The 21,867-nt window shown below is 37.7% G+C and overlaps 1 protein-coding gene across 2 annotated transcripts; it reads right to left on the bottom strand.

Moving 5' to 3' along the window:
* Nucleotides 1-7,158: 7,158 nt before the first annotated feature.
* On the bottom strand, nucleotides 7,159-15,502 carry LOC127956014 (gastrula zinc finger protein XlCGF8.2DB). 2 transcript variants are annotated; one of them, XM_052553763.1, is made up of 3 exons: nucleotides 15,364-15,502; nucleotides 14,619-14,887; nucleotides 7,159-8,632 (listed from the first exon to the last, which is right to left on the bottom strand). In XM_052553763.1, the coding sequence occupies exons 2-3, from the start codon at nucleotides 14,773-14,775 to the stop codon at nucleotides 7,710-7,712; spliced, it is 1,080 nt and encodes a 359-aa protein (XP_052409723.1). In that variant the 5' UTR covers nucleotides 14,776-14,887; nucleotides 15,364-15,502; the 3' UTR covers nucleotides 7,159-7,709. The 2 variants fall into 2 exon arrangements, with proteins under 2 accessions (XP_052409723.1, XP_052409724.1); XM_052553764.1 differs by lacking the exon at nucleotides 15,364-15,502 and adding an exon at nucleotides 14,979-15,119.
* Between the last annotated feature and the right edge of the window lie 6,365 nt (nucleotides 15,503-21,867).

Consider the following 21,867-nt stretch of genomic DNA (forward strand, 5'->3'; position numbering starts at 1 on the left):
GGTTTCTTTTGAACACTGCAACCTACCTTGATCCATGATTTAAGAACAGCTTTGTCTCTCCAAAGGATGATGTGAAGCAAAGTCTCCTGAATGAGGTGAGGAAAATGGGCAATGAAAAAGAAGGAATTGCATCTCGGGTGTCTGGAGGAGAGTCAAGTCAAGAAGTCAGGCCATGTTTCATACTCTGTGCCATTAAACCAGGATTAACTAAAAACTCTTTTTAGGTTTTGAAAGCCTAGTTCAAGCGCTTTCCAAAACTGTAGAATAAATAGTCCATTATAACGTCATTTAAGGCACTGATATCACCACGACTGAGCAGACGGCGGAAAATATGCATTTATTAAATATGTTACGTCATTTATTTTGATAGGTTAACTGTTTTTGTGGTGTTAAGAGAAAGCACCTCTGCAGCGTGTTCTTAAAATTAAAGACATTCTGCTTGCTGCAATAAATAGTATTTTTCTGCACTCAACAAGTGAATTTTGCAAAAATATTTTCAGAGATGATAGACACGATGTTACAGAGTAATAATTGATTGAAACCCTTATTTTAACCTATTTTTTTAATTTGCTGAAAACGTCCCAGCATTGCATCTGACTGGTTGTCCCTGATTGCATCACATTTAGTCAAAAGGGGTTGCTACAGAGCCCTCTGTTCAACATCCATGCCTTATCTTAGGCCCAATTTATACTTCTGCGTTGAACCTATACCATAGGAGTGCAAGCACTGTGATTGGTCAGCTAGAAACCATCCCTCTGTATGTACTTGAGTTTTGTGTGTACATGTGCACTTTAATATATTTACATTTTTGAAGGACTTCCACATTTAGGCACTGTTTCAAAACAGGTAAACGGACAAATAAATTTATACTCCGAGAGGTCCACAAGACATGTGTGATTATATTACTAGATGCTAGAAATTGAACGGGAGAATCCACATTCTAAAAAGCTTATTAAACAGCTTATTATACAGGTAAATTAATCGCTGCTCTAATCTAATGCACTGCTGCACTGTAACACACACACATATAGACAGCAGCTCATGTGTCACACGCAGATTGCTTGTGCACAGAATCATTCAGCGTGGAGATGTACTGTCAACGCTGTTCTGTGATTTCTCAACAAAATAGCTTAGAAACTGTAAAGTTCAAGCATACATTTGTTGATAACTAAATCCCACAGCATCACTACTACTAGAGAGACGCTGTCATGTAGAAATAATTCACACGCAATCGCTCTCACTAATGCATTCATATAAATGTAATCTTTTCTGTGCTTCTTTATCTGTACCTGATTTAGAACGAACAAAAATATGTGAGAAATAAAATGACCAAAAGGCAAAAGAATGATAAAAATGAGCTGTTATAGGAGCAATAGCCATGTGGGCAGCGCTGTGTCATATGCCATAGCTGTGCACAAGCAGTTTGTCACAGCTCTAGACTTATTTATTCATTAATGACATCATCAGCGACTAGTTGACTTCAACCCGACTTTCATCCCATAAAAGTCAACTTTGAAAAATCAGTATTCGTTTACCCTTAACAAAGAGCAAGTGTCTTATATATTATACTACACAGCTTTATACATCACTAGTTGTCCGTGACCAACCATGTTGATTTGCCGTGGTACAAGTTCTTTGTGGAGATGGAAAGAATGCCATCTTCTCTTGTTCCATTGTTGTCTCCTTTTGTAGTTTTATATAATGATTTGATATTTATTTGCAGCCGTCGCGGCTATAATGCTTCTCTGACAAGCCGGTTTTTCTCCGGCTTTTGTTGTGGTACTTTGAGTTACACCAGCAACATGCCCCAGGACACTGCAGACTAACGGTTTGGATGTGTACTGCACGTCGATGCAGAAGTATAAATGAAAACTGACCCATAGCCTACAGTGTAAGTCCGACGCAGAAGTATAAATCAGCCTTTATTCCTACACCTAACAACTGACAACTCTGATGTGCTTGCAGAATTTAAATGTAACTTTAATAATGTTAAAAAGCATCAAAATAATCATTATCCCTTTCAGCCTCATCATAGCATATAAACCATGGTTTTGGCATCTCATCACAACTATGTCAATTGCTAGTGCAAAATAGATCAAGACAGACCATGACATCATCTTGTATAGTTTGATTATTATGTTGGGATCTGTGCACAAGCAATCTTCATTTATACAAAGTATGGAGTGCCACAGGGCTCAGTATTCAGTCCTCTGCTTTTCTCTTAGTAAATTTCCCTCTAAGGGACATTATTATTGATTTTCACTGCTATGCTAATGATACTTAGGTTTAGATTTCCTCACAACCTGAAAACACTGCTCAACCTAACTAGACAGTGGAGCAGACTTGGCTCCAGATTTTCATAATTTGGGGGAACCATTAGACCTGGTGACTGATTTGGCCCCTCTTGCTCCTTTTCTTTTCTTTATTCAATTAATTATTATTATTCTATATTATTGCAGAGACCTGCATTGGTATTTTAGTTTTTCAGTAATTTCACTTTTATTACCCTTACGAAAATTAACCATGGTTTTACTACAAATAAAACCAAAAAACCATGGTTACTGTAGTTAAACCATGGTAACCACAAATTAACCATGGTTTTGCTATATTAACCATAGTTTTACCATGGTGTTTGTAGTAAATGTGTGGTTTTACAAATGGCAGTCAGTACGCCAAAAAACCATGGGTTACTACAGTTTTACTATAATAAAACCATGGTTATTTTTCGTAAGGGTAATATAAAAGAATTTCAACTAAAGAAAGTTGCATTTACCATCAAGGAAACAGCACATCGCTGCATTCATGTAGTTTTTAATTTGTAAAGACATCCATCTGAGATTAGGTACCGTATTTTTCGGACTATAAGTCGCACCTAAGTTTAAGTCGCATCAGTCCAAAAATATGTCATGACGATGAAAAAAAACATATATAAGTCACACTGGACTATAAGTCGCATTTATTTAGAACCAAGAGAAAACATTACCGTCTACGGCCGTAAGAGGGCGCTCTATGTTTTCAGGGAGAGGCTACCAAGTAGGGCTCACTACAGCCTTTGGTGGACATCCAACCCCGCCCACATCCAAGTGTGATGTCAGAAAACCACACCCACATCCAAAGCCATCACACATCCACCCTGCCCACCCGAATATGCCATCATAAACCACACCTATATCCATCTACGTCACGTTCTCATTACATTTCAAACAGGAAGAAGCATTGAGAAGACAAGAAGATACATTAAAGAAGTTTGTGTTGTTTTTCATCAGTAAAAGAAGGAAATATTGTTTTGCCATCTGCCATCGCCAGAAAGAAGAAGTTGTGTTCCATGTTTCCAGTCACCCAGAAGAGTAAGAAGTTATTTGCCATGGCTGTAAGTAATGAAAAATTTGGTTCTTAGCCCAGTGTAATTCCAAAAGTGTTAGTCACACTTTATGTCTCTGCTTAACGTCAATAGTTAAAATGTATACATTACATTATCAAGGATTGTAATGTAGCACACGTAATATTTTGTTAGACATGAAGTGAAACTAACAGCACAATGATAACTGTTACTACGGTTTGATATGAGCCTTAGTAAAGTTACAAAGACAAGAGGCTGACTTCACACAGGCAACGTTCTACCAACACTGCTGTGTTTACTTTCATAATGTCTATAATGTTCCTAACTGTATCCTGATAAAATGTAGGTGCATTGATTCATCCTTCTTGTTTTTTTTTAATATCCCAGACACATAATACTGATCTCTCTCACACACACATACACACTTCACCTCGCTCACATACATGTACTCCACTGGCCCCACTCAAAACACATAGAGTATATTTAATGATATACACTGACAACTCTTGCTCAATAACTTGTTTGAGCAACCACACAATTTCACTATGTCTTACCTGATAACTCTCTGTTCGTGGCAAATGTTTGTATCCTTCTATATTAATACACATAATATTTATCATGTTTTACAGTATCCTACACATCTGCAGTCCAAAGCTGATCCAGAACAGTTCTGCTGTGATTTGCTGCAGTTTCACCACTGAAGAGAAGTTCTCTTTTACACTTCACCTAGAGAACCACATAAGTCATGCAGTGGAGCATTGAGGTATAGTGAGAGCATGTCTTTAGATATTGATTGGTTTTTGTGTTTTTAAATCATATATACATGTGTATGTATGTTGTATAATCTAAATATGTATGTGAATCTCAAAGAACAACAAGATGAGCTGTAGTTTCTTGGGAACCACTAAAGTGATGAGAATATTGTTGTTATTTATATGTGTGTTTTGTAACTTGCTGTGTACACTCTACACTTTTGTTAAATTTTTTTCTACAATTCTGTAGGTTACTTCATCTTCAAATGAATCATTTTTTTTCCAATACTTGTTCTGAAGTTGTATGTTAAAAATTCATTATATATTTAAATATTTGATAGAATATTCCAACCCAGAGAGAGGGACTGGATTGTGGTCTGTTCATGCTGATGGTAAGCTTTGAACTACAGATTCTGAGCAGTTATGGTGATGGCAAAAGTTTCGTTTACATGCAGTATTTAGATGAATACGGTCGTGTTATCTGTACGGTACAGTAAATTGGTGTCAGTTAATTTTCTCAATGGTATTTGTTGTCTGTTTCAGTATGAACTCTATATGGCCCTGGACTGGAAATTTGACTTTAGCCAGGTGATTACCTCAAATTTTCTTTTGGAAGGTTTTGCTTTTTTATTTATTTGTTTTTTTCTAGAAGGTTTTTCGAACGCATTCTCAGTTTTTGTGTTTTATCTGTTAGGATGACATCCCTCAGCTCCAAAGGTGGTGGTGTCGTTTGCTCTTGCAAAACATGTCACATGCAAGGTATACACAACTGGTTAATGAAATGAATTCTTCTGCATTCAAACTACCCAGACACAGTAAATGTTTCCTCCTAGAATGTTAAGCAGTAACAAAACTTTGGAGAGGCCACAATGTTGAATGCTTTGAGTGGTTGGAAATACTAAAGATGCTCTACAAATGGTCCATTTACCTAACCTTTGAGTCTGTCTTTAGGTTGTCAGAGTCCACCATCACCAAACAGCCAGCTAGTACGGAAACTGTGATGGGTTAAGATGACAGTGATGAGGTAAAAACTTTTTTTTGTGAAAATAATGATAGTAATTTTAGATTTACCCCACAAACTCAGTTTATTTTGTACTTTCAACAGAAGATCGAAGTGGAACTGAAGAGGAAGTTCATAAGGGACATTGGTGTATCATGGTGCTGGGTTCAGAGTCACCGTGAGTTGTTCCATGGAGAGGTGACAGAGCCTCTCGAAGAAAAACAGTCTAATATAATCAAAGACTACCTGAAAGGAGAGACTGAGAAAGCAAGGGATGCCTGTGTGTTTGTCTTTGACAATCGTGACAATATGGAAAATTTCTTATTAAAATGTGTCTATGAACAGGGGCTGGAAGTCAATGCCATGTTTCTGGGAGTAATTTAATTTATAATAATTTATTTACTCTACATTGTTGAATATTATCGTTTTGTGAAATAAATAATAACAATACCCAGTGAAACAAGGGATTTATTTTTATTGATCTTTATGCATCCTTAGGACTTGGACACATTTTTATATATATTTATGTTGATGGAAAAAGGCCTGAAAGTCAATGACATGTTACGTGTATAATCTATCAAAGCAAGCAATGACTTCAGCATATGTATGTGTAGCCTAGTCTATATAGAGAACCGTCAATCCTATCAGTTTTAGCAATGTGGTCTGAGAAAGTCAGCTGATCATCAATCATAACTCCAATGCTTCTAGCTGTTTTTGAAGGAGTTATGGTTGAAGTGCCTAACTTGATGGTGAAATTGTGATGGAACGATGGGTTTGCTGGAATCACAAGCAGTTCTGTCTTGGCAAGGTCGAGTTGAAGGTGATGGTCCATCATCCAGGAAGAAATGTCTGTTAATCAAGCTGAGATGCTAATAGCTACCGTCGGATCATCAGGATGGAATGAGAAGTAGAGTTGAGTGTCATCAGCATAGCAGTGGTATGAAAAGCCATGTTTCTGAATGACAGAACCTAATGATGCCATGTAGACAGAGAAGAGAAGAGGTCCAAGAACTGAGCCCTGAGGCACCCCAAATAGTTAGATGTTGAGACTTGGACACCTCATATGTATATGGAGTTATATGGAGTATAACAGCAAATTATAGTGTTTGTGTGTGTGAGAGATTCTTGATTGTTGGTGGTTTTCCCTGTTGGGAAGAGGTAACATTTGTTATTTTTTACAGTTGATCACTAGGTGAGATCATTAACCTTTAGATAGGCCTGTGCAAAAAAAGGCTTAGTTTCTGGCTTACCAGTTACCGATCAAATGAAAACGGTGTGCACAAAAAACTGCCCCTGAAGAGACATTTACACTGTAATTACAATTGCACAAATATTTTGACATTAATTTTTTTAATATACAAATCTGAATATGACAGGTTTTTTAAAAAAATTAATTGAAATGATGTGCCTGCTTTTAAAGCACTAAGCCTGTCATGTATTTCATTCATACTCAAAGCCGGAGGGGCGCTCTCAAACCGAGAGTCTAAACTGCATTCATAGAAGCTGAATAAAAAGCTGATACTCAATAAACACATGATTTCAACAATATATGGTTTATGCGTGTATTCATCTCCATGTAATATGTAGGAAAATACAGGAATAAAATATTATAAATATATTCTTGAGTGTGACGCACTCACTTTTGAGGTAATTATGTGCTGTTTGTAATGTGACCAATGTTAATATGTGAATAAATGCATAATTAAATTCTGTTTAACATATATAACAGCCGATCATGTCTTGAAGAAGACTTTTGTGTAACACTGGAGGTGACATTTTACAACCCTTATGTTATCCTTCAGAAATGGACAGTTAAGGGGCTTTTTGCAACACTTAATGGATTTTAAAGGGATACTTAAGAGAAATTCTAAGGATTTATGACGTTTCACTTAAAGAAACCCTTAAATAAAACAATCGAAACCAAATATCATTTGTACTCATACCCCAGTGAAGCCTATTCCTATAAGTACAAAATCCTGGAATTTAACCCAGAAGAATGCGATGCGATATGATGATGTTAATTGTGAAGTTCATCAGTTATGAAACTCAATAATGAAATCAGAAAATAATGACAATCATAATTATTTTTAATTATGACGTGAATTTTCACAAAAGTGTGTCTTTTGACAAACCAAAAATTTGAGAACTGAACTATAACAAAGCAGATGGTCGCACAAACACACAGCAGTTCATATGTACAATACAAAAAAAAAAAAAAAGACAAGTTCATAAAAATTGGAGAATGCATTCGATCAAGCATGTGGACTATCAGATCTGGGCCTTATTGAACATAGCTTTAGTTTCACACAGATAACCTGTTTTAAACTGCTGGGCCATTTAAAAAGCTTTCCACACAGAACACAAATATGGTCTCACATCTGCATTACTTTTCTACTTTTCTCTCCAGTGTGAAGCCTCGTCAATCTAAAGGCTATTTTTATGACGAACTCTTTCCACAGTTGAGTGCAGGCGAAGGGTTTCTCTCCAGTGTGGATCCTCAAGCGGACCTTAAGGATTCCTTTAAATCTGAAACTCTTTCCACAGTGATGGCACGTGAAAGATGTATACAAGGGTTTAATCAAGGGTTGCTTTATGTCCTAAATTCTTTCCACACAGATTATATGCCAATGGCTTCTCTGGAGTGTGAAGTCTCATGAGTTTTAAGGCTTACTTTACAACTGAAACTCTCTCCACACCGATGACATATAAAACCGTTCTCTCCTGGGTGTTCGCTCTTTGTGTGGGAATTAAGGGACTCTTTCTTCCTAAAACTCTTTCCACACTGTTGGCAGGTGAAAGATTTCTCTCCAGTGTGAAGCTTCATATGGGAATCAAGGCCTTGTTTATGTCTAAAACTCTTTCCACACTGTTGGCAGGTGAAAGGTTTCTCTCCAGTATGATGTTTCATGTGGGTATCAAGACCTTGTTTATGTCTAAAACACTTTGCACATTGTTGGCATGTGAAAGGCTTCTCTCCAGTGTGTATTCTCATATGGCTTTTAAGGGTGTGTTTTCGATCAAAACTCTTTCCACACTGCTGGCAAATGAAAGGTTTCTCTCCAGTGTGTCTATTCATGTGGCATATAAGGTTCTGTTTACGTAAGAAACTCTTTCCACACTGTTGGCAGGTGAAAGGTTTCTCTCCAGTGTGAAGGTTCATGTGGTATTTAAGGTTTTCCTTACTTGATAATCTCTTTCCACACTCTTGGCAGGTGAAAGGTTTCTCTCCAGTATGATGCTTCATGTGGGAATCAAGGCCTTGTTTATGTCTAAAACTCTTTCCACACTGTTGACATGTGAAAGGCTTTTCTCCAGTATGAATTCTCATATGGCTTTTAAGGTTACATTTTTGACTGAACATCCTTCCACATTGAAGGCAAGTGAGGCAACTGTCAGATTCGGTCTGCTGAACTTTTTTTTGTGGTGGAGTTGTTTCAGTCTGTATGGAATTTTCAACAGTCATGAAGTCAATTCTATCATACTGATCTTTCTCTTCTATCTTTGTCAGTTCTTGACTTTCTTCTTTCAACGCCACCAGGTCTAAGGTAAAAAAGAACAAATATAGGTTAATGGCTTAAACCGACAAACATCAAAATCAAGATAAAAGTACTGAATCACCATAACCAACATTATAATCAAAACTGTTTTATTATAGACTAGTGGCTTTCGCTCCTGGTCCTAGAGACCCACTGCTCTTCTTATTTTGAATGTTTTCCTTATTTGACAGACCTGATTCAGTTCACTAGCTGATGAGTTGAGCGATCTGTGAACTCGGGTGAGATAGATAGGATTGGGATTCTTGAAACAAAGTTACTTGGTGGAACACTCAGCAGACCATCGTCATAGACCCTCTCAGCATTCAGCTGGTGACTCCCACGAATCTTCTGAATCTCAACAGTTTAAACCAAGTGTAGAGGAACAAGCTGAGACTGATCACCACACTAATCGATGGCGAGACCCAAAGGAACATGAGATATCAGATTGTCACGAGTTTCTCGTATTGCTGCCATAGTTCCTCTACCCTAGATTCGACTATGACAAGGCTTGTGAATACTGGAATTCAACCACCTCCTATACATCTTGAGAACAGATTTGAAGCATTAATAAATGCAGCTGAGGAATCCCCAAATGTGAATAAACATGGATCTGATCAGCCAGCAGCAAACTGCTACTAACAGGCGCTCAAGGACGAGCAGACCGCGACATTCAGCTCAGAGCGCAGCCGAGCCCAGGACTCTGATAGTGGGTGACTCTGTTATCAGAAACATGCGTAGCAGGACTACAACAACATGCTGCCTTCCTCAAGCAACGGTCTCTGATGTGAACAAGGAACTTCAGAACATTCTGATGAAGCACAAGACTGAAAATCGATTCATCATCCATGTGTGAAAGAATGATATTTGGAAAGAGCAGTCAGAATTCCTTAAGAAGAACTTCAGTGAACTCTTTGAAACTCTTCGAAGACTCAAAGTTCAATCATTCATCAGTGGACCTCTCCCAGCAAGGGGAACAAATATATTTTCACAGTTGCTTGGGCTGAACACATGGCTACAAAGATCGTGTCTTATAAAAGGAGTCAGTTTCATCAACAACTTCAATCTTTTCTGGGGCCATTGACTACTTTGACTACATTGACAACTGTTTAAACCGGATGGCCTCCAACCAAACAAACTTGGTGCTAGAGTGCTTAAGGACAAGATCTACTTCTCCCTCCGTCATCCTTCAGCAGAGTGTGTCAATCCATTCAGCACACACACACACACTGGGTCAGAGTCATCATGTGGTTGGCATATCCCACAAGGACACTGATAACACCATTCAGCCAAAACAAGCACTGATGAAAGACACTTTCCCGGCTGAGCCCTGCAAACAGAGCTCCTCACAGACAGACTGTGATGTATCAAAACAGCTACAAGATTCAGCACCCAAGGACAGCTTTCAGGAAAACAGCCAGGGAAGCCAGGACAACACATAACAGCCACCGGAAACACCAGACATATTATCCCTCTCTCCAGCATCTCTACTTCTGTGCTTTTCACAGAAAATGGAGGAATTGGTGTATGCTGGGACTAAACTCTCTCACTCATTTGCTGAGAGCACGCAGATATCAACAAAAAAACGGCGGGCACCCAACCATCAAAGCCTGTGGGAGCTCTCCGACCACTGCCACAACGCCAGGGCCCAAACCCTCTATCTGCTGAAGGTGAACCAAAAACAACTGATAGCAGCACTCAGTGATATGTGTCTGAACCCAGTGTGCCTGTGGCTTTCTCTATTTCAGTTTTATCACGTGATAGAAAGTGATATGTGTCTGAACCCAGTGTGCCTGTGGCTTTCTCTATTTCAGTTTTATCACGTGATAGAAAGTCTAAGGCCTTCTCAAGCCGAAGGGCAAACTCATCTAATCTGCGGCCAATTATGCATCAAACTAAGATTGATGTAAAGACACAAAGCACAGCCATCAAGTTAGCATCTTTAAAAATTTGCTCACTAAAAAATAAATAATTTCTAATCAATGACTTTATAACCACAAACAATCTGGATTTTATGTTTCTAAATGAAACATGGCTAGAAGACAGCTGAAGTGCAAGAGTCCTAAATGAAGCAGCCCCTCCTAACTTCACTTACATGAGTGTCAGCAGGACTGTTAGGAGAGGTGGAGGTGTAGCTGCTCTATTTAAAGATGTCTATCAATGCAAGCAAGTGTCATTTTGTCAGTATTTGTCTTTTGATTATCTAGGGATTGTGCTGAAAGGTGCTCCACACATTCTGTTTATTATTATTTACAGGCCTCCAAAATACTTTCCAGCCTTTGTTGAAGAGGTCACAGAAATGTTAATGTCAATGATTTTCTCAAGAGTTTGACTGTTATAGAGGCTTTATCACATTTGTCATCATGCTTACTTTTGATGACCCCCCCCCCCCAACTCTTTGTGTTATATTAACTATATCAAATAATATAAATATATACAATATCTGCTCCCTGCACTCTTAAATTATGTGATAATTTTAAATGCATTTAATAGACTGATTAATGCATGCAGTGAAAGAACAGTCTAAATGTGCACGCTCACTAGTGTCTAACCTACTAGAATTCATCACCTAATGTATGCGTGCAATCTGTAGGTGCATTTTGTGTTTGCTTTTCATGATATAATCATAATATCAAATCGCACATTGTTAATATTATCACGGACCATACATATCACACACCCCTATGTTTAGATATTTGTAATGCATTGTCTTATCGATCCACCAGTTCACATTTAAAGCTCTGCGTCTTTGCAGGGTAAAAACATGGGTTGATTTTCATACTGGTCTGAACTCTGAACAAAACAACTTGTATTAAAAATGCTCATTTACTCTGCCAGCAGGTGGAGCATTTGGTAGAAATATAATTTTCCCGGTAACAGCATAACATGCAGCACCGGACTTTGAATTTGCAGCACTCATGTTTATTCAATTAAATCATTGCCTTTTTATGTTTAATCATTACATTCAGCATATCACAATTCTGGTCTTTCAGTCACCAAATTAAAGACCTCTTGATATCATAATTAAGACTTTCTTGTACAATTTAACACTTTTAAGGCCTTAAATTTGATACAACTAAATGTGAGGCTTTTTAAGACCCCGCGGAAACCCTGCATACATTGAGTTATTCGTAATAAAGTAGTATTTGTGAGAGCAGCGCTTATTAGATTACAGCTGTCAACCAGGAACCACTTTATCTCTCACTCCAACAGCGAAGAATGAATTTTCAATTGCAAGTCTGGGAAACACTGGTGTCTGTCAACAAACAAAAAGGATGCTTCAGAACTATTTTGAGAAGGTGCTTTAGTTTTGAGCTATGTAGGCCTATTATTACTATAAATTAGGCTACTACTACTGTTATTATTACTATATTTTCCTCTGCAATAAACATTTACTTCTGCTTTTATATGATGGAGAAAAAAAGAAAATCGGCCAAACATATACACCAAAAATAAAAAATAATTGGTATTATAATTGGCCATTGGCTGCCCTGATTTCTACATATCAGCATCGGCCAGAGAAAATCACGTATCCGTAGACCTCTATAAATGACATGAAATTAGTTGTTTTGCCACTTTTGCACTTATAGTTTTTTGAATGCAAAAGGCATTTTATTATTATTCATTTTTATAAATTAGTGTTTATTTGTTATGCATTTTTACTGAGAAAAAAAGCTTTGTAATAATCAGTTTTTCCGGACCTTTGACATTGATGAAAATTCAGATTTAAACTTATGAAAATTTTAATTCAGCATTTGAGCACAATCATTTATTAAACTTATACATGAGCTGCTTTTGGCATCTTATCATGAGTATATCTTTTTCTAGTGCTATTCTTTAAACACACATAACAGCACTCTTTTGGAGGGCTTGAGAATTGTTTTAATTTGTCAGTAAGCATTAGTATGTTTTAGGTCTTAAATCTCTCTGACTGCGAATACTTTGTGCAAACACATAGACATTTCATCAAACACAAATAAGGAGTACATCAGGGGTCAGTATTAGGTCCTCTGCTTTTATCTTGTATATCCTGACCTTCAGGGACATTATCATTATAATTCACAATGTTATGCCATTGATACTCAGGTTAAAATTTTCTAGTATAGAATATATAGAGCTAATATAGAGCATTGCTGAATTTGTGTAATAATCAATAGTAAAAAATAATATGATAAATCATGTTGTGTACGTAATTCTTCTCTCTTTAGACCAAATCTATTAAGCTTATGAGAAATTCGAATCAAGGACTGAATTTGGAAAAATTTTGGGTGAACTATCCCTTTAACAGAAGTGAAAGAGGACCAAATTCTAAAACTATTATATATATATATATATATACACATTTATATAAAATGTCTGCTGCTTTTGACACTGTTAATCACCAGATTCTCCTGTCCACCCTCAGAAAGATGGGCATCTCTGGAACAGCAGTCCTGTGGGTTAAGTCCTACCTCTCTGACAGATCCTTCAGTGTGTCTTGGAGGGGTGATGTTTCTAAGTCACAACACCTTACTACTGGGGTTCCTCAAGGCTCAGTACTTGGACCACTTTTCTTCTCCATCTACATGACGTCATTAGGATCCGTCATTCAGAAGCATGGCTTTTCTTATCACTGCTACGCTGATGACACCCAACTCTACTTCTCATTCCAACCAGATGACCTGATGGTAGCTGCTCGCATTTCAGCCTGTCTGAGTGACATTTCCAGCTGGATGAATGACCCTCACCTTGAGCTTAACCTTACGAAGACAGAACTCCTGGTGATTCCAGCTAACCCATTGATTCATCACAACTCCTCTATACAGCTGGGTTCATCAACCATTACTCCTTCGAGGACAGCCAGGAACCTAGGAGTTGTGATGGATCATCAGTTAAGTTTCACAGACCACATTGCTACAACGACCCAGTCCTGCAGGTTTGCCTTATACAACATTAGGAAGATTAGACCATTCCTGTCAGAGTAAGCTACCCAACTTCTCGTCCAAGCTCTTGTTCTCTCCAGACTGGACTATTGTAATGCTCTCCTGGCAGGCCTTCCTGCATGTACTGTCAAGCCTCTGCAATTGATCCAGAATGCAGCAGCGAGGGTTGTCTTCAATGAGCCAAAAAAAAGCTCACGTTACTCCTCTCCTCATCAGGTTACACCGGTTACCAGTACCCGCTCGCATCAAATTCAAAGTACTGATGCTTGCCTACAAGACGACCACTGGCACGGCACCAACATACCTAACTGGGACATGTTTTGGGCAAATTCATCTGACGTCACTGAGTTCACGGATGTATGAATATACTTTGTAAACACGGTAGCTGAACAAGCAACTGAAACAATAACTATAAGGACCTTCTCTAATCAGAAATTGTGGGTGCACTGCTGCTTACATGAGCGAGTAAAAAGCATCGTGCTATGCTCTCCTACACGCAATAAGAGCCGCCAAACACCGATAAAGGGAACACATATGAGTCTCATTTCCAACTCAATGACTCCCGACACATTTGGCAAGGACTAAGGACCATCTGTGCCTTTAGAAATAGAATAGGTGAGAGCAGATCCTTCGTTGGATGACGAGCTAAACTATTTCTACGGCCGCATTGAAAACAATCTAAGCAGTGCGAGTCTGCCGATCAGGAAGCAGCAGTAAGAGCAGCGATGATCATGTGATCACAGTGTTGGAGGACGAGGTTCGGAGGGCACTGAAGCGAGTGAACGTCAGGAAAGCAGCCGGACCTGATGGGACTTCTATCTTATATATATATATATATATATATATATATATATATATATATATATATATATATATATATATATATCACACAAACACACGTTATTGTCTGGTCATGTGATCTCAACACGAGGACCTGTTCCAAGTCAAATAAAGCAGCTTAACTTAGGATGCTCATGTGGCATTATTCAATAATATTATTAATTTCTGTGAAGCTAGACATTTTAATAAGGATCAGGTTGAGTGAGTTCAGCTTTGTGAGTAAAAACCAACCTGTTTGTGTCTCAGTATCTTCATGTTTGACAAATGTTTCTTCGATCTTCATGTCTTCACTCTCCACTTTAATAAACTCAATATTCGTTTGTGTCTCAGTATCTTCATATTTGACTTTAATCTTCACATCTTCACTCTCTTCTTTTATGAACTCCATCTTAATTAGTGTGTCTCGTCAGTGAATCTCAGATGATTCAGGAGGAGTTTTCCTGTGTGTTTGGACACACCTTCCTTGCGTCTCAATCTGCTCCCTAGTTGAGTTCAGTGCACTGGGAAGAGTGTTAGTTAATAGTCAGTTAACACGAAAGAACACTCAAAACTAGCACTATAATTGGATTAAAGAAAACATATTATACGAACATTTCAGATTTAGCCATACATGTTTACATTATTATTACATGTCTCTTTAATATTTGTTGTATGAATACATTTCGTTTTTACGGAAAATGTTCTACTGGTTTGTAAAAGCTATCACTGCACGTTTGAGTTTGCGATTCGAATCACTGAATCGTTTTGCGAATCAATCGGTTCAATTGAGTCGGAGTTTCATAAAGGAGTGAACGAATCATTTGGCTTGTTCTACTTGCAAGTGAGTGAACTCATCTTGATGATAAACTGATTCGCTACATTTACAATTACAACTAACGTTACGAAAAAGTATCACAGTGTCTAATTTACCTCGCTTATAAAACGTATAAAATAGCCTGCACAGCATTGATTTAGAAGCTTTAATTTAAACACAAACCTTTCTTCAGCCGAATCACAGGAGATGCTGGAAAGCGGCGCAGTCTTATGACGTCACACCACTAAACCAAAATAAAAGTCCTGTCATTATCCAAACGTAAATGCCAGAGGAGTTCAGAGTTGGTTTCTTGGTGAAGTATATATTTAAATACATGTTGTCTAATAATGCGTTGGAAATATTAAGGGAACACAACATGATAGAGATTGTGTCTAAAAGGCAGAACTTTATATCTGGGTTTAGAAACAATTTATACCAGTATTAAAAACTAAACAGTGACAATTGTGATGTACAAGTCAAATATAAAATCTCAGTGTGATTTAAAGGTAGATGGTGATACAGCAGGATGATCGCTTTCTTCATACAAGTAATTCATAATCTTTCTCTTTACTTTAGTACAAATGGCACTGTTTTAACCTCAGCTCCTCTGTTACTTGTACCTGAGCTGCTGTCAGTAACTGGCCTGATTCTGTCTGTCTGAAAAACAGCAGCAATCTCCATCAAAACCTTTAATTTCTCCCATTCAGAGGAAGCAGCAGCAGATAGTTTTTTCCTCTTCATAGGTAGTCTGTAAAGTAGATGTTTGAGACACTTTGAATGGTGACTAGTGTAGCTCAAAGACATTTTTAAAAGATAAATATATAGTCAACCTTAATATAGCCAAGTTTCCTAAGGGCGCTATGTCCTTTTTTCTAATCCCCTCTCTCACACTTGGTAGTCATGCTCCAAAAGGCCCATCTTTAAGAAGGCACTGTGATTATCGAAAACACAATCTTCTTCTTGGTATGATCAGACACAGAAATGTCATGGCCCTTCTTGAAATGCTCTGTTAGATCGTGTTGACTTTTGAAAGGTGGATGGCTGTACCTCGGCATTTGACACTCAATTAGTTGAGGTACAACTGTACTCTCTGGAGATCGCCTTGCAACATGTTATGAAATTCTGAAAATTCATTGAGAATATACGTGTCAACAATGTTAAGGATTTTTCATCAAACCAATCTTGCTTCTTTTCATTTGACAGAAAAGAGGTTGGCATGAATATTGGCAGTGAAACGCTGAACTACTACACGACAAACCAATTCTTTAAATTCTGAGTGAAGTGTCTGTCTGTCCTCCAAGTTTGGTAAAATTTCCGCCAGTGGCACGTTCATTATAGACTCCAAGCTCTCTCTGAGTAAGACCTCAGCTGTCACTCGTTCATGGTTCCCCACCATCAGCAACCAATGGTAGTCCAGACATTGGTGGTATTTTAAAATAACATTTCATGGACTACTAAATAGCATTGAAATAATATCGAAACCTCTCCACTTTCACTGCAGTTGTCAATGAATACTTCTTTCACTTCATTCTCCTCACAGCAATATGTACGATCAGATGGGAATGAAGAGCTACAACCTGGTTCATCAGTCCATGACAAGTCTTCAAAGCTTGGGCTGTTTTTTTTTTTGTTTCATTCTAAAATTCTATTCTAAATTTTACATTTAAAATTCCTTCTTTAGAGTTGCTTAGTGATTCACACAAACTCCAGTCCTGTTTAATCTGTCGATTAATTACACCACTATGTTTCTGAATGAATTTCAGAACATAGGAAATGCCATAATTTTGACCTTGCTTTAAGAAGTCTCAGGCCAGCCATGGTCCCCTCTGGCTTCTTTCTTCTCCAGGATTTTATTTTATGAACCCTTGCACCTTTTGTGTTATGCTTGTCATGCTGTTTGCAGCACTTGCACATTTTAGGAACTGGAGAACTGTAGCTCATCCAATATTTCTCACACTTAAACTCAGCAAGGTGTGATGGTGTACTGTGTTGGACTACAAAAATGGAACTTGTTGCTTGTTAAATGTTGACTTTCCTTCTCTACTTGGACCACATTGATGACCAACTTGGACTGGCCAGGAATTGTTATTAAATTCTTGGCCGAAGCATTGTAGCATCCATGCCTCTTCTGCATTTTCTGCGATGTCTTCAGCATAAAATCAGTTTAACAATTCACATCTTGCAGGGCTGCATTCAGAAACAGCAGTTTCTTCTGCTCTTGAATTGGCATTGATGGTGTGCATCTTTATTGCCCGTTTTTTACTGCATGTCATTTACATGCAATTTCAGTTGTACAACATTTTTGGAAACGCTTATGTACTGTTAGTTTTAGATGCGTTGAGGGTCTCTAAACAAAGGCTGCAATTTACTCAGTGCTTTGTTAAGAGGTACTAATGGAGACTAATGCACCAGAATACAACATAGATGGCATATCAAATGTTTAAACTGAGAAAAATTATCTTTTTAAGGGAAAAATAAGTTGATTTTAAATTTCATGGCATCAACTCTGTTTACAACTGTGAGGCATCTCCTCTTCAATTTATTACAGTCTGCAAACGTCTGGGGACCGGGGAGACAAGTTGCTCAAGTTTAGGAATAGGAATGTTGTCCCATTCTTGTCTAATACAGGCTTCTAGTTGCTCAACTGTCTTTGGTCTTCTTTGTCACATCTTCATCTTCTTCATGATGCACCAAATGTTTTCTATGGGTGAAAGATCTGGACTGCAGGCTGGCCATTTCAGTCCCCGGATCCTTCTTCTACACAGCCAAAAAAAAGCTGGTCCGGATGACATTGTGTCCCAGTTTTCCAAAAAGAACTTCAAATTTTGATTCATTTGACCACAGAACAGTTTTCATCTTTGGCACAGTCCAATTTAAATGAGCCTTGGCCCAGATAAAACACCCGTGCTTCTGGATCATTTATAGATATGGCTTCTTTTTTGACCTCTGAGAAACTCCTTTCTGATATTGCTCCAGTATTTTTCACCACAGCATTGGGGGAATTGGTGATCCTCTGCCCATCTTGACTTCTGAGAGACACCGACACTCTGAGAGGCTCTTTTAATACCCAATCATGTTGAAAATTGACCTAATAAGTTGCAAAATGGTACTCCAGCTGTTCCTTATATGTACATTTAACTTTTCGGGCCTCTTATTGCTACCTGTCCCAACTTTTCTCCTCAACTCATTTCAAAATGTCTCACTTTCAACATTTGATATGTTATCTATATTCTGCTGTGAATAAAATATACATTTATGAGATTCGTAAATTTCTTTTTAAAATGTGTCCCAACTTTTTTGGAATTGTGTTTGTAACAAGCACAGCCTCTGCAAGCACAGGATGTCCAGTGCATAACTGGCGTGTTGTCTCAAGAGGAAAGAATTTCTTTGGGTATGCCATCTTCATTCTCGATGTTGTAGCTTTTGGCAGCGCTTCTGGAATTTTTTTCTCTTTGAAAATGTACTGCACACTTCTCTTCATACAAGTGATGTCGAGAAGACTACAAGCATCTGAGCTTGGTGTTATGGTCACCTCTGACTTGAAGAGGTCTCTTTGGGTTTGGAAAAGATGCCATATTGATATGTGTATGTGTGGACAAGATGTCCATGGCTTTGAGCAAGGTCAATACCAGGTGTTCCGTTGAGTGTCATAGGTGACGATTATCCTCCAAAATAGGCAAAAATGATGAATGTCAGGCTCCTGTTAGGTGAATCAACAACCATATATGTGATGGAGACCCACCAAAGTCCACAGGCCACAAAGAGGAACATGCACTGCACAAGCAGCCTTCTGCCTCTTCAAACAATTAGCTGCCTTTGCCTCTCCAAATATTTGAATGCCATCATATCCCACAGAGTATCTTCTCTGAGAAATGCCTCTGCAGCAGTCTCCTTACTTTAGCCTAAAGAGCGAATATGAGAGCACAAAAGCACCCAAAGCTTTTCCATGTCCACTCTCCTTATAACTGTTTGTGAACAATTGGGGCAGTGGTAATGTGGTGATGCCCTGCAGTATGGCATGGCAATCTGCACCTATGTAAAATCAGAATAACAAATGTCATATGTAAAATAAATGTTTTTAGTGTAGCAACATTCATTTAAAATGTATAGAGTGCTCCATCCTCCATGCAAATCCTATCCCTGGAAGTGAGTGAAAAATTTAATGTGAAAACAACCTGTGTTCATGCAACATCAGCTAACATTACTCGCTAGAAATGTAAGTTCCATTGTGTTTTTGAACCCTTTTGGGCGTAATTCCACGCAAGTCCTGTGCGTTCTGCTTGCACTGCATGTTACGACAGCATTAGTTCGCCATTGTTGCGATGATAAGATAAAATTAACTATGGAGGTAGTGTATTTCCTGTTAGAGAGTGGAGCTCCACTCACCAGGGCCGTCGCTAGTGGGGTGAAAGGTGGTGACGATTATAGGAGCCCACGGCAGAGGTGGACCCCCAGCGATCTCAAACGTTTGGTTGAGGTCAGTCTAAATAGACGCTCAGGACAGTTGACAGAACGCTGCTGCATGTCGACATGAAAGCGTATCATTTTCACATGTTATTAAGCCTTGCCACTTGCCATACTTGTCAAATGTCACAACATAAAGTGAACTGTGACATATTATACCCAAAAATGTTTCATAAAGTTTACTAATAGTGAAATTGATTAAGAAAACGGATATATTTGGGACCAAACTTTATTCAGACACTTTGACCTTACACACTTTTCACAGCATAGACTGAACAAAATTAATCATTGCTTGGTAATTGGTCAAAATATTGACAGTTTTATCTGAAGTTTTGTTTGATTGTAATCCATTACATCTTTATATCAAAGTTATGATATTATCAAGATTAATTTGTTCTGACAGTTTAGCATATAAACTTAAGATTTGAGAAATGTTGAAGGTGTCTGAATAAATTTTGGTTTGACTGTACATTTAATTTTTCAATTTCTGTACCTGGACACTTACAAGCTTGAAAAAACTTAAACACTGTGTAAAAAGCACAAACAAATAAACAGAACGAATATACAAAATAAACACTTTCAAACAGGGCCCATTGGTACAACCTGCACCGGGATCCCGCAAACCCGCAGGAATAACACTGTCCATTAGCGACACCCATAGGTAGGGAGGGACTACACAGACACACACACACACACACACACACCCCTACAAGCCCAAATAATCGTACATCATGTGCTATAATAAGTCGCAGTTAGCTAAATGCATCACACATAGCAAGGGCTTTTTAAATGAAATATTATAATAAAATAAAATAAAACTGAATAAAAAAAAGATAAAGCAAGCTAGTTTTAGACATTGTTGCTTTTGTTAATTGTTTAATAAATGAAAAGAAAACAGATATAATACAAAAAGATTAGAAAGATAGGTCGTTTTTTTTCATATCAGATAACTGCTTTTGAAATGACTGAGCTGTACCGGCTTCTCTTAAAAAAAAATTGGAAAATAACACCCACATCAGTTTCAGTTTAAAATTTAAGAAAGCCCTTTTATTTTTATATATATATATAAATGCAAGTTAAGAAAATAGCTGAAGTCACTTCTGCATCCTGTCTTAATTTTATCTGCACAAGCATCTGTTATTTCCACAAACGACAATGACATATCCAAATATAAAACCAGTGCCAATTGTTCATGGAACCCTAAATATGATTAATATGAATAAATATGACATTTCATTCCTAACTGTGATACTGGAGAAATTCTGACATTTTCACTGTGTTAATATAAGCAGCTTGAGTATAAATGAAAACAAATTAAAGGCATTTTCTTACAGTTTTTCTTTGATACATTTTACCAGTAAGTGCATTTTTCAAAACAGTTTGCACCTACAACCAGCACCACAAAATGGATTACTTTGCAGAAGCCTGTGTTGCATAAAATCCTTAGTTTATCTCTCAAAAATATGTAATAAAAAAGATATGTAGGCCTATTTATCATATATAAAAATGAAAAGTCCTTGTGTTCTTGATGTTGATTAACCAAGATGTCAAAATGTTTAGCCATGTTCAGATTTGGCTGCACTTTTCATGATAATTGAAAATGCACAGCATTCACTTTTTCTATTTTGTACACATAAATTTAAAATTTACATATTATGTATTTGGGATATGGATTGCAAGAGACTGGACAGGAGACTTTTTTTTCAGACGTTAAGGGATACTTCATCCCAAAATGAAAAATTGTGTCATTACTCACTAACCCCCATGTTGTTCCAAACCTGTTAAAGCTTGGTTTGTCTTCGGAACACAATTTAAGATATTCTGGGTGAAAACCTGGAGGCCTGTTATGGAATTACATTTGTTTCAATAACAATGAACGAAACTTTATAAAACTGAATGTAAATTTTTCAGAAACTATCAAAAATATGCCATTAAAAAAGAAGAAAAACACAATGAAAACTAAAAAAATTAACTCAGTCGCACAAATTTAACAGGCTCTTCAAATATGCTTCATTCTTTGTTGATGTTTTTCAAAGATTCGTTTTCGCTAATCGTGGATTCTGAATGCATTGCCACAGATTTCGCTTACGTTTCTCAGTTTATCGTTTGGTGTTTTGACACAAACCTCTCGTGGGGGCGGGGTTAACAGTGATCTACTCTGATTGGACAGTGAGCTTTTGATGGACAGGTGCTCTCTGACCGGGAAGTACAGACGTCACCCAG

The sequence above is a fragment of the Carassius gibelio genome, chromosome B4 (assembly GCF_023724105.1).
Source record: "Carassius gibelio isolate Cgi1373 ecotype wild population from Czech Republic chromosome B4, carGib1.2-hapl.c, whole genome shotgun sequence".
In the NCBI taxonomy this organism is placed as follows: Eukaryota; Metazoa; Chordata; class Actinopteri; order Cypriniformes; family Cyprinidae; genus Carassius; species Carassius gibelio.